General features: G+C 48.1%; 1 protein-coding gene across 3 annotated transcripts; it reads right to left on the reverse strand.

Annotated features, from left to right (window-relative positions):
• Positions 1 to 2,977: 2,977 nt before the first annotated feature.
• Positions 2,978 to 5,925, reverse strand: LOC127217778 (probable bifunctional dTTP/UTP pyrophosphatase/methyltransferase protein). 3 transcript variants are annotated; one of them, XM_051178772.1, is made up of 7 exons: positions 5,716 to 5,925; positions 4,450 to 4,890; positions 4,322 to 4,366; positions 4,172 to 4,236; positions 3,807 to 4,031; positions 3,471 to 3,670; positions 2,978 to 3,338 (listed from the first exon to the last, which is right to left on the reverse strand). In XM_051178772.1, the coding sequence occupies exons 4-6, from the start codon at positions 4,180 to 4,182 to the stop codon at positions 3,490 to 3,492; spliced, it is 417 nt and encodes a 138-aa protein (XP_051034729.1). In that variant the 5' UTR covers positions 4,183 to 4,236; positions 4,322 to 4,366; positions 4,450 to 4,890; positions 5,716 to 5,925; the 3' UTR covers positions 2,978 to 3,338; positions 3,471 to 3,489. The 3 variants fall into 3 exon arrangements, with proteins under 3 accessions (XP_051034729.1, XP_051034728.1, XP_051034727.1); XM_051178771.1 differs by having other exon boundaries at positions 3,463 to 3,670; XM_051178770.1 differs by having other exon boundaries at positions 2,978 to 3,670.
• Positions 5,926 to 13,197: the final 7,272 nt, after the last annotated feature.

The raw sequence follows: 13,197 nt of genomic DNA on the forward strand, positions 1-13,197 counted from the left end.
TCCTGCTTTCAGTTGGCCACCAGCTACCCCCTCTTTCTCTCCCTTCCCTCAACAATCTCCATGTGGGCGCTGAGTCTCGCGTTTGTGTTTCTTAGGCATTAGCTGCACAGCAAAAGAACAACATTGGTGCCGAAACCCAGGAAGACTCTACGTGAGGGTCACTGACAGCTGTCTGCTGGTGGGCGGCCAGCCAGAAACACTCAGGATCTTGTTTCAGATACCAGCGTTCCACCACCATCCCCCTCCCCCCCCCCCGGTTCACTGGAAATACCACCCCACACAGGCTTCAATTAGGTAAGGTACCCTTTTACATTTTAACCCAATTCCTTAATGTCAGGTACATTCCATGGGTAGAAGACATACAGCCCAGTGTGGTATATTGGCTCTGCTCTCAGACTGCTGAGTATTTCCGGCCTCTGTTGGTCCTGGCAACGTTTTCGGGCTAACGAGCTTCGAATAAAGCTCTACCATTCTTGTGAATCGTGTGGCCACACTCTTGGGCTGATGAGTTCCAAGACTGCATGGTCACTTTCACTCCACCCATGGGGAATAAACCGACCAAGGAAATATCCCCCACCACTCCACTGGGATGCCTGATAGAAAATTTAAAACCCTTTCACTTAATGCCACTTGTAAAGTCACCCAGACTTATTTACCTTTGTACTGAAAAGCAGCCTAGATATCCCCTAGAAAATAATTCAAATTGGCCATGTAACGGCTCTCTAGATCCCGATATTTTATGGGATCTTTCAAATTACTGCCAGGGAACAAATAGGTGGAAGGTGTTTTTTTTTTTATATCTCTGCTAAACAATTTCTTTCCCTAAACTTGTTTCGGTTCTCTTCCCGGCACGCTCAAATTCTCCTGCCTGCCCCAGCTGCAACCTGTCTCAGCATGGTGGGCTGGGCTGAGGCAGCATCTGCTCAAGAAAAAATTATATCTCAAAACTTTACAATTTCTTTCAGCTGTTGGGAATATGTTTATGGCAGCCACCATCTTGACCATGTGGCCTAGCTTTACCCACCATGGTTCTTCTTTCTGCTACATCAGCCATCTAGGCAGAAAGAGTCTAGCCAGCTTCTGCCGCCAACAGAACCTGTAAGTCATTTACCGTTTGCCTTTTATTCTTTGTCTGTAATATCTTTTTTCTCTGACTATGTTATACATAGCTTCACACTCTTGTCCTTCTCAATTTACCCAGTCCTGAATAATATATCTGTACATTCGATTTCAACTTAACTTTATGTAAATGTAAGCTAACTTCATACAACTTAAATTCACTGTTCTAATTCTCAAATATTTCTAAATTACTATGTGCCTTTAAATGGTGGAATTTCAGGACTGAAAAACAGGATGCGGCACCACAGGAAGCTGGGAAATGGAGTCCTGGAGCCTCAGAGACCAGAAGAAGTTTAGGAACTAAAAAGATCGAAACAAGCCCAGCACATGCTGGGAACTGTAGTTAGGGGCCTTGAAGTCCAGAAGAGAATGTCAAGGGGAGAAAAGAAAGAAGCAGCCACACAGCATGCTGGGAAGTGCAGTTCTGGACCCCAAAGTTTTTAACCGGAAGTCCATTCATTGAAAAGCGGACACAAATCATGCTGGGAAATATAGTCCTTGGCTTCCAAAGATGAAAATAAGAAGTCCCTGGGCAGGGAAGCAGGAAGTGGCCACAGAGAATGCTGGGAAATGGAGTCCTGGGCCTCCAAAAACTACAAACTGGAAGTTTCATTGCTGAAAAACAGAAAGCCACCGCAGAGCATGTTGGGAACTACAGTCCCTGGCCGGTACAGATGAAAACCGGAAATCCCTGGGCATAAAGACAGGAATCGACCGCACAGGATGCTAGGAAATGCAGTCCTGGACATGAACATCCAAACCCAGAAGTCTCTGTGCAGCGAAGCAGTAAGCGGCCGCATAGGATGCTGGGAAATGCAGTCCCAGCCACAGCAGTTACAAAAGTTCCTGATGGCCTTGGCTCAAGTCAGCCTTGGCTGCGATCTGCGAGCAGAAGTCATGCCCCACCCTTGATGATTGACCTGAGTCTCTACTGCCAGGTTTCCCTTGCCAGGAAATCCAGCCCTCGGCTTACAGCCTGCCCCTCTACCTTTATAAAGATAGCTGACAGGTCCCCGCCCAGTCAGCCTGTAGATCACACCCTCAGCAGACCTCATCGCCCAGAGGCAGGAAGAGGGGTCTGTAGTGATTGACAGCTAGAGGGGCAGGGTATGCGGTGACTGACATTACAAGGGCCTGGAGGGGTGAGCTCTGTGATGTCACAGGGGCCACACTCATCATCCTCAGGGTTTTTACTCTCATAACCTGCTCACCATGGCCACCGCCCTCTGGTCCCAGCATTGCTGCTTGGTAACCAAAGAGTTTGGTAGGAGACTCCTGCCATGCCCAGCTGGGCGTGGAGATGGTGAGGGTAGGGAAGGAGGGCACTCCCTGCTCACAGTCACAATTTCCTGTGATGTCACTGCCTGGACCAAGTCCTGTCTGCACCATAGGTAATACCCAGACCCCGGCCCTGCCCTCGGGGACCCTAGGAGAGAAAGTGGGGAAGGGCCTGGTGTGGTTGAGGGCAGGGCCTGGAGAGGGTCACTGATTGTGACCTTGGACACTGTGACCTTGGGGTAGGGGACAGGTGAGCTAGGGTAGTGCTGAAGGGGTGGGGCCTGATGCTGAGCAGCAAAAACCTGCCACTCATTTATATATGCAAATGAGGCTACTAAACTGTTATGTAAAGGATGCACTAGTAATTTTGATTATGCAAATAAGCACAGTGCCTGAAAATCTGGAAGTCTGATTGGGGCTTCACATTTGAGTATGTAAATGAGCAAACCCCAGTTTCGGAAATGCACTTTAATATGCAAATTTGTGCTGCTTTGCATGCTTTTGCTATGCAAATGAATGCAAGTATTCCCATCTGTTTGGGACTTTGACCTGCAAATACATGCAGGTTAGGTCATTTGGAGGTGTGGCCATGCAAATTAACCCCAGCAGTTTCTGTACTTGATGTCTTCTGAGTCTCCAGGCAGCTCTTGAATATGCAAATCAGAGTGCGGGCAGGGGGTGGGGCCTCCCCTGACCCTGCTCCTGATGTCAAATGTCCATCACAGGCATCTGATGGTGAAGCTGCTCATGCAGGACCCAGTGGGGGCAAGGGCAGGGCCCATGGAGATGGTGAGGGCGGGGCATCAGGAGGGGCAGGGCCACAGGGGCGGGTTTAGGTGTACTCCCCTCGGTGGGCCTGTCCCCTAACCCTGCCTCCACACACCTCACCCCATGTCCTGTGTCCTAGCACTGGGAAATGATGCACTTGAGGGAACCTTGCTCTGTCAATCAAACACAATGCACCAAGGGCATCATGGGAAATGGGTCACTGCTTCACAAACTCACCAGAAGACCCGCCCCTTCAGTCACTCTCTCACCAGAATTCCCGCCCAGACAGTCACTCACATACTCACTCTCCATCTACAATCCTCATTATTGGGGTGTGGCCGGACGCTGGCTGACAGGGACGTGTGGTCCCACATCCGGGAAGATGGCAGCCAGTTCACGAATGCAGCGGTTGAGTGGAAACCCCACGGCATTGAAGAAATCTCCTTCCACACGCTCTGCTAGGGCACCACCTCGTGCCTGAAGCCCGTAGGCGCCAGCCTTGTCCCTGGGTGCAAGGCAGGGACGAAGTCACACCAGGTGCCATGCTCAGCCACACCCACGCCCGCTGGGGACAGCTCTTCCTTTTCAGGCCTCACTTCCAGGTTTCCTGGCCCCACCCACCCCACCCCGCACCCACTCACAGAGGCTCCCCGCTCTCCACGTATTCGCACAGCAGTGGCTCCGATAGCCGCGAGAATGTCACACGGGTCTCTTCGTGGAACAGTGACAATTCCACTTCTGCTTCTGGGTCCCCTTCCGCCTCTGGGGCCTCTGGGCATGTGGAACTTGGCTCCTGAAGCTGCCTCCGCCACAGTGGCCTCAAGATGGCCACACCGGTGATGACACTGTGCTGCTGGCCACTCAGCCTGGGCGGGGCCAGGGAAGGCGGTACAGGGCGTGGTTGGCAAGGGGCAGGGCTGGGGTGGGCAGAGGCTGGAGCTCCATGCAGAGGCCCCGCCCACTCTGCCCTGGGTGGGTCTGCCCCGCCCCTTCAGGCCCCGCCCACCTGCGCAGCATCCTGTAGGCATCATCCTTGTCCTTTGGCTTGTCCAGGATGACGCCATCCACGGCCTGCAGTGGGCGGAGCCAGACGCCAAGGGGCCGGGTCAGTGAGGGGCAGGGCAGGCAGGGCCGGAAGGAGCAGGGCCTCACTCACCACAATGGTGTCAGCTCCAATAATGACATCAGGAGGGTGCAGGTCCTGCAGAGCAGAGGGCGGGGCAGGCTTGTGGGCGGGGCCTCGAAAGGAAGGGGTGTGGCCAGAAGGGATGGGGCCGTCCTCACCCTGAGCAGCCACGAAGCCACCTCCAGAGCCTTCAGCTTTGCTGTCTCCCAGGCATATTCGGGCGGAGCCGGAAATCTCGCCTTCTCCAGGGACTCCTAGAAGTGGGAGGGTACGACCTCGAACTGCAGTCCCTGGGAGGTGGTGGTGTGCTGTCAGTCACAGCAGGCCCCACCCCTGGAAGTCACAGCTGACAATCCCAGAGCAGGCCCTGCCCCTGGAAGTCACCATGGAGGACAGGATGTCCCGCCTCCTGGGACCGCCAGCACCACCCACTTCCCCTGCAGCAGCCTGGTGAGTGGAACCAGCTCCATGTTGAAAGGATCACACATTTCCGGTCTGGGGGGTTCACTTCCGTTCTGGGAGGGACCAGAAATTGTCCACTTCCGGCTTGAGACAACCAATTCCGGTTCCTCTGAGATGATGGGACTTATTTCCTGCCCCTGGGTGTACAAAAAAGACGGCGGGGTTCAAGATGACCATGGGCTACAGTGTAGGTAAAAGGAAACAGGAAATCCTTCCTACTGCCTGTCTATGTCAGAGCCTTAGCCTCAGGGACCGCAAGTCCCGCATCCAGCACACACAGGAAGTGATTGAATGAATGAATGATTGTACAATGAATTAATGAGTTAATGACTGAATGGATGAGTAAATGAATGAATGTATGAATGAATGAATGAGCTAATGAATGAATGACTGAAATGACTGAATTACTTCATGAATGACTGACCTTTGAATGAGTGAATGAATGACTGAATGAACTAATTAATGACTGAATCAATGAATGAATGACTACATGAATGAATGATTGAATTAATGACTGAATGAATGAGTGAATGACTGAGTAAATGAATTAATGACTGAATAAATGAATGAATGACAAAATGAATGAGTGATTGAATGAATGAGTGGCTGAGTGAATGACTGAATGAATGAGTGAATGAATGACTGAATGACAGGTGTTTGATTGACAGCTGTGTGCCCTACAGGCCACGCCTGTAACTCCTCTGACATCACGGCTCCCGTGACACCGCCCATCCCCTGGGAACCTCTCTAAGTCATTAATTCCTGGTCAATGCTCCCACGCAGAAGTCCCGCCCCGATTTACCATGTTGCCGGAAGTCCCAACCCGGTTTCCCCGGCAACAGGAACCCTGCTGCCAACCGTGGCATAAACAGGGAAACAGCGAAAACCAGAGGGGTGCACGGAAACCTAGGGTTGCGATCTCTGTTTCTGCCCTGTTCGCCGCACCCGGAAGTCCCACCTACCGCCTCGATGAGTGACAGGGAATATGCTCTGTGCTGCCTCTTTTGCAGTCGGAATCAGCCGTTTCTGACCTGTTCACTTGGACCTGTTAGTCCCGTCCCTTAAGGCGTTTCCTATCGGGCCCGCAATGTCCGATGCGATCAATTCCCTTCCTGGGCCGAAAGTGGATCCAATTTAATCGCCGCCCGGTGGGCAGGGAATCGCATGTTGCACCATCCGTAAGCGGAAGTAATGTGCCGGAAGCGGAACTCAGGCTGCAGCGCACTCCGTCGTGTTTACTTCATGGGTGGAACTCAAGTTGTGCATCTCTTCGTTGCAACCTTTCCTGGGGACCATTTTGTGTGACAGGCCGGAAGCTCAAGTCAGTGACTGGAAGCCTGACGTCCTTGGTTCACAAGCGGAAATCGTGTGTCAGTTTGGCCGGGTGGAACTAGAAGCATGTTTTCCATGTGTGTCTTCCGGGGACACTGACAGCCACGAACCGGAAGCTTTAGTTCGTGACCGGAAGGCGGAAGTCCTGAGATCGCAGCCGCTTGTGAGATCGCAGCTGCTTGTGCAGGGGACAGTCCCGGAACCGTGTGTTTGCAAAGGAGTTCCTGGGGACAGAGTTGTGAGAGGTGCTCCATGTCTGTAACTCTGTCTGTTCCAGTCACTCTAGGAGGTCTCTCCCCCGGCAGAGCCTCAGTAATGACGGATAAACATCAGGCAGGCGGGCACTCTGGTTGTTCCAGCGGGATAGATGGGTCCAGTATTTTCAAAACAGGTCCAAGAAATTTTCCGGAGGTGGAGGTGTTTTGTTTATTTGACCCGCTCTCGGTCCCAGTGCTCAACCAGACCAGTGGAGCAGTGGGCGCAGTAGGACACAGGGTGGGGAAAGTGCGGGTTCTGGGTGGGGTGCTTTGTAGATCAGAGTACTAGAAATTTACTCTCTAGAGATAAGATATAGGGCGTGAAAGACAAAAAAGTAAAGTTAGAGAAACGCCCCACTTTAAATGAAGGACATACTAACCTGGAAAGTTAACCCCTAGCAATATCTGTTCCTTGGAATCTGCTAACTTCCCCTCACAAGGCCCTGAGAAAACAAGATTCCAAGAATTTACACTGCCCCTCCTTTCTTGTGAGTCAGCAGGTGGTGAATGGGGTCTTTAAGAAACAAATAGATAACTGCACCTCCGGTTTGCCCAGACAAGATTAATTAGCACACCCTGAGGCCCTAAGGTCTGTTGACCCTAATAGGGAGACCAGCCTCAAAGGGTCATGTACTCAATGGACTGAGGGTCCCACCCCCTCCCTAAGCTTGGGGTATTTGCCTTTAAAAACACCTGTGCCGTGTGGCGGGGTGGAGGGAGGAGATGGCTTCTTCTCACTAGTCTACCTGCTGGAGGGGCCCCTTTGCACAAATGTTTCCTGTTCATTAAAGCCTCTTGCATGTTGAAGCAACTGGACTGGACTTTGAGTTCTTGGGGATACCGATGGAAACTGGGAGACTCCTCATTCTGAGGATCTTACAAAGCTTGAATTCTTGAATAATGCAGATTGTTTAAAACTGCTCACTGAGTAAGATGTGCTGGCTAACAGTAGTGGTCATACACAAAAATCTTCCTAGCTCCATTCCTCTCTAAATTTTCAACTTTCCACGAAGAATACTCTTTTTATAATTTTGTGTTTGTTAAGTGGTTTTTCTGAGGTTCAGGAATAAAACTCCTACAGTTATAGAGCAATGATCAAGCTTTCTGATGAGAGAAAGAAAATTATCATATTTGATCTGGTACCTGCTTTTAAAGCCAGTTTCAAGCGTTAATTTGGATAAAGCCTCCTTAATGGTTCTATTCATCCTTTCTACCTGTCCTGAACTCTAGGGTCTGTAAGCACAATGTAATTTCCAATTTATCCCCAGCAACCTGGCCACCAGCTGACTTACCTGGGAGACGAAGGCAGGCCCATTGTCTGATCCTATTACCTGTGGCATCCCATATCTGGGAAAGATTTCTTCCAATAGTTTCTTGGTGACCATTTTTGCAGTCTCATGTTTGGTAGGAAACACTTTTACCCATCCTGAAAAGGTGTCTATAAAAACCAGTAAATATTTATAACCATACATTTCAGGTTTGACTTCAGTAAAGTCTATTTCCCAATGGACACCAGGCCTATGGCCACGAAGCCGGGTTCCAGGATCCAGTTTGGTTTTTCCTTGGTTGATCTGGGCACAGGCCAGACAGTTAGCAGTTACTTGTTCCAGTAATAAATTCCGATTGGGAAGGTAAGTTCCAATTTCTTGTTTATCTAGCAAAGTTTTCATCTTTTTGGCACTCAAATGAGTCAGCTTATGGAGGTGGTCTATTAACATTTTTGCCATTTTTATAGGCAGTATAGTCTTTCCTTGGTAGACCCAGCATTGCCGATTGGGGTCATAATCTGCACCTAGTTTCTGAACAATGTCCAAATCCGTTTCATCATAGTCCCAATCTGGAGTCTTAGCTATTTTCTTTTCAGTCAATATGCTAATAGTCAATAGTTGGGGGCTTAAGGCTGCTTGTTTGGCTGCTTCATCAGCCAGGCGATTTCCTTTTGCCTCCAGGCTTTCCCCCTTTTGATGTCCAGGGCAATGCATTATGCTCAATTTTTTAGGAAGGAACAGGGCCTTTAATAATGTCAAGATTTTATTTTTATTTTTGATTTCTTTGCCTTCTGATGTTAAAAGGCCCCTTCTCCGATAAATTTCTCCATGGACATGGGCAGTGGCAAAGGCATACCGGCTATCAGTGTACATATTAAGCTTCTTACCTGCTGCTATCTGGAGAGCCTGAGTCAGAGCAAAGGGTTCAGCTCGCTGAGCAGAGGTGCCTCCGGGGAGTGCAGTGACCCATATGACCTCTGAGGCATTCGTCACTGCAGCCCCTGCCCGTCTCTCACCATTTAGCAAGTAGCTGCTGCTGTCTGTGAACCAGGTGTAGTCTGTATCTTTCAAGGGCTGATCGGTCAGATCAGGACATATTCCATGCATCTCTGCAAGGATCTGCTGACAGTCATGGGAGGCTGGTTCCTCCAGCAGTGGTAACAAGGTGGCTGGGTTCAGGGTTATTATTAGGGGTGGCTGTTGTATGGCCAGCCAATGCCCCCTGTTTCTGCCCAGGCCAGGGGGTGTTGTTTTAACCATAAGTCCATTCCTTCCTGCTGTTCAGGAGGCTTTTTTAAAAAGTCTATATTTATTTTCCAATTGTAAAGTTAATATTTGAAGTGGAGCCCCTTGTGGGCCAGAGACTTTAGCTCCTGATCCTTCAAAATGGATCTGGGCTTTTAATTTAGTCAGTAGATCTCGACCCAGTAATGGATATGGACAGTCCAGTACATGCAAAAAGGAATGTGAGACTTTACCTGATGCGAGATGAACTTTTCTCTCCGTGGTCCATCGGTATTGTTTTTCTCCGGTGGCTCCTTGTACCCAAGCTGTTTTGGTACTCAATGGCCCGTGCGTTTCGGTGAGAACTAAATGTTGGGCTCCAGTGTCCACCAGGAAGGTGACTAGCTGCCCCTCCCCCCGACTTTTAAGGTTAGCCTGGGCTGGGGGAGGGGGCTCCTGGCCCCGACTGCCCTAGTCTTCATCTAGGGCTAGAAGCTGAGTTGGTCTTTGGGGTCCGTCCCCATGCCTCTGATTTTTAGGTCTCTTAGGGCAATCTTTGACCCAATGGCCTTTTTCTTTGCAGTATGCACACTGGTCTCGATCTACCCTGGGCCTCCTTCCTTTTTCCTTTCTTTCCTGACTTCCTGCACTATGATTATTCTGAGCTACAGTGGCCAGAATTTTGCTTAATTCTCTCCGGTTCCTATGATCCCTCTCTCTCTCTCTCTCTCTCTCTCTCTCTCTTTCTCTCTCTCTCCTCCTTTAGCTCCTTCTTAAACTTGTCCTCTCTTTCCTCCTGCAACTTTCTAAGTCTTTTTTTTTTTTTTTTTTTTTTTAATCTCAGGTGTTTCTCTCTTTTTAAAGATCTTTTTTGCTTCCTTTACGAGATCCTGCAGGCTATAATCTTATAAATTATCTAATCTCTGCAACTTAGTCCTAATATCTGGAGCCGACTGCCAAATGAAAGCAATAGAAACATTGCCCCTTTGCTCCTTACTATCAGGATCAAAGGGTGTATACATACGGTAGGCTTCCTTTAGCCTCTCCAAAAATGCAGTCAGAGTTTCCTCTGGTCCCTGGGTTATCTGTCTTACCTGAGCCAAATTCCTGGGACAGTGTCCCAGGCCCGCGGAAACCCGCTGTGAGTAACTGGCGATAAAGACGTAGGTGTTAAAGTCCCAGCAGGGACGATTTAGGGGAAAAATTTCCTCAATTTTATTTGGCAACTGAGTGGGCTTTTTTATCATCCTCTAAGACGGTTTCTCCCAGGAAGATGCGTTGTTCCCCCCCCCCCAAGGTTAGGAGGACCTGCAAAAGCCATATTCAAGTAGGTTAGAGAGCTACAGGGTTTTTGGAGAAGGAGGGGTTGTTAGATTTTTCAATTATAAAGGTTGGACGCCAAGAAAGACCAGTATTGAAATTGAAATTGGCCTCCTAATCCAGCAGCCTGGGCAGGGGAAAGGCTCAGCAGGTTCCTTCGGTGGCTGGCTCCCTTTGATCTCAGAGTCAGCTGGCTACCGGGGAGTCCGACACAGTTTTTTTTTCCTTTAACCAACTGATTGTGAGCTCGACTCTGTACATCATCAATGATCTAAAATAACCTTAAGGGGGTGGTTAAAGATTGTTTCATATTTTCTTCGAAATAAAGAATCAGACAGATAAACAGAACAGACAAAACACATAGACAGCCGGCACAAAGACACGCTGCGCGTTTTCGGCCGTAAAACCGAAACCAGATACTGAGTTGGAGGCACAGAGGGTCTTAAGCCCCCTGGGTCCCCCAAAACCACGAATCCCTGGGACTCGTTGTGGGCCCCGAAAAATCGGGCACCCCAGATCCCTGAGACGTCTCCCAGGGTGGCGGGTGGAAGTCCGAGCTCGTCAGCTCCTTCTCAAGCCGCCTACAGACTCGACTAGCCTAGCCGATTACCGATCGCTGCGCAACAAGCAACAAGTAAAAGACATATGAACAAGACAACAAAGAACAGAAATTAAGCGCTGGCCAGCTTACCTCCCGGTGGGTGTCAGTGTCAGTCTCTAGGGGGAAGGGTCTCCAATCTCGGTGGAACCTCCAATGAAAGACCCCCAGAGACCCCAAGAGTTTGGAGCCTGTCAGGGGGAAGGCCCTTGCCCCCAAGAGACGAGACCAGACCACTGGATGCAAGTGCAAGAGGTTGTTTATTGTTTACACAGGTACCTGTGGACGCTTCAGTCTTTCGGGGGGACTGAGCGTGCTGAGCTTAAAACTCAGGCAGTTTATATAGGGTTGGGGTGGCAAGAAGCAGGCTTACAGAAGCAGAAGCATGGTTACAGGGATTTCATTGTTTCATCTAAATGTAGCAGTTGTAGTTAACCAAGGACAGTTGGTTATTCGGGTTGGGCACAAAGAATACAAAGAATTCAGTTATGACTATCTCAGCATACTGGACACTGTCCTGCTGACCTTGCTTTGGTCCAAGCTGCAGACCACAGATATCTGGTTGGCGTTGGATGAGAGCAGCACCTGGTTCCCTCCTGTACTTTTCTCATAGTTTGACCTTGGCAAATTAGCAAGAGCAATTTAAACAGGCAATAAGCATAGTGGGGGTCTTTCAAAAATATGAAGGAAAATACAATCTCACCTGTAGTAGTGATGTTCCTGTATATGTCCAGCATCACATCTGTGTAGACACATTTCTGAGAAGGATTTATCAAAGCCCATTCTTCCTGAGTGAAGTGGATATACACATCATCATAGGTCACTGCATCTACCAATAAAGCGTACATGTGTGACTCACTGTAAATACAAACTTCTTTGACAATATACTTATATAAATCTGGAGCCTCAGACACTTATTTCATGACATAATCATTATAATGCATTCACCTAATCCATTTAGAAGAAAACTGAATAGGAACATACTATGTGCCTTCAGGCACCCCATTGCTGCACTTCCTCCCTTACTTCTGGGTGGTTAACCTGTCTACTCCCAAATCATTGCTATTTAGATAGGAGATATTCATCATCAAGGCACAGGTGTCCTGTAGCAGGAAAGATAATGTCTTAAGGACAATGGGAGTTATTGGAACACTTTGAACTCATGACAAGTTGGAATGGATTCCCATTTAGGAGTTGAGAAACTTCAGACTGGCAGAATATATTCCAGGGCTGCCAAAGCCATACAGAAGCCTTGTATGCAAACAGATGATGAGATCTACCTTTAACTGGTTGGTGGCAGTGCACAAGTTTAATCCTAGGACACAGGAGGCTGCCTGATTTTGCTTAGGTTGAGGCCAGCCAAATCCACAGAATGAGTTTAAGTCCTGCACAGAAAAACCCTGTTTTGAAAACAAAAAACAAAACAGAACAAAGTCACATAAAGGAACAGATCAACCTTCTGGTGGTAGCCTACATGTATAAATGGTATTGAAGGAGGAAGCTTTCTCTCTTTGGCTACTTACCCTACCTCTTGGTACCAAGTTTCTTCCTTCACTACAACTAGAGCCTACTTTTTTGGAATTTTGATGTATAATGACCTGCTGACACATCCATCATGATAAACTAAAAAACTGCTGTACTCTTCAGATTCCCATTGCTAGGCAACCATTGTTGTACTAAATATATCACAGCTTGTGAGACATCGTAATAAATTCACTTTCTAAATATATGGAGAGATTCATCCTACATTCCTTTTCATGCAGAAAACCTTCATTACTGCAGGTGGTTTTTGTTAGGTTTTATTTTTTTATATGCTTACAGAAGATGTATTCCTCTGTAAATATTCAATTTTCCATGAAGAATATTTTCTCATTATGATGCCTTTGCCATGTGTTTGCTCTGAATTTCAGGGATAAAATTCTACATTCATAGAGCCATCATCTGACATTCTGCCATGAGAAAGATCATTTTTCTTTTTTTGAGATGTGGTCTCTGCTTTTCTTTCCTGATTATCTGTAGTTCCTGTGACAAACAGGTAAAAAAGCAAATTTAGTTCAACAAAACTCAGTGTTTAACCAAATAACAAATAACACATTTTGCATTCCTAAATCTCTTTATGGTAGTTAACGAATATTTGGAGCTCCCTTCCAACTTTTTCACCAAGAATCACTCAATCCATTTCAGTAATTATATTTAGCTAGCAACACTGTGTCTAGGAGGAAGAAAGGTAAATGCCTGTGTACTACAGAATGATAGCACAGTTCAGCTATAGGACACTTGCTATAGAAATGCACATCACTGCTGATGTAGAAAAGTCTTAGTGCTAGAAGGCAATCAGTAACCATTGCAATTTGTCCTTAAGCAATCTGCAACCACCTGGGAGGTGCTTTTATCACTCAGGCCTTAATAGCTAATCAGGCCCCTTTGTGATGTGCCTGTCAAAAG

Source organism: Phodopus roborovskii, unplaced genomic scaffold, assembly GCF_943737965.1.
Source record: "Phodopus roborovskii unplaced genomic scaffold, PHOROB, whole genome shotgun sequence".
NCBI lineage: Eukaryota > Metazoa > Chordata > Mammalia > Rodentia > Cricetidae > Phodopus > Phodopus roborovskii.

Bases quoted from the DNA above. Each gene is read 5' to 3' on its own strand.
- LOC127217778 (XM_051178772.1), bottom strand. The intron at 3,671-3,806 runs GTGAGTGGGTGC...CCTTGCACCCAG, and splicing joins GTGGAGAGCGGGGAGCCTCT to GGACAAGGCTGGCGCCTACG.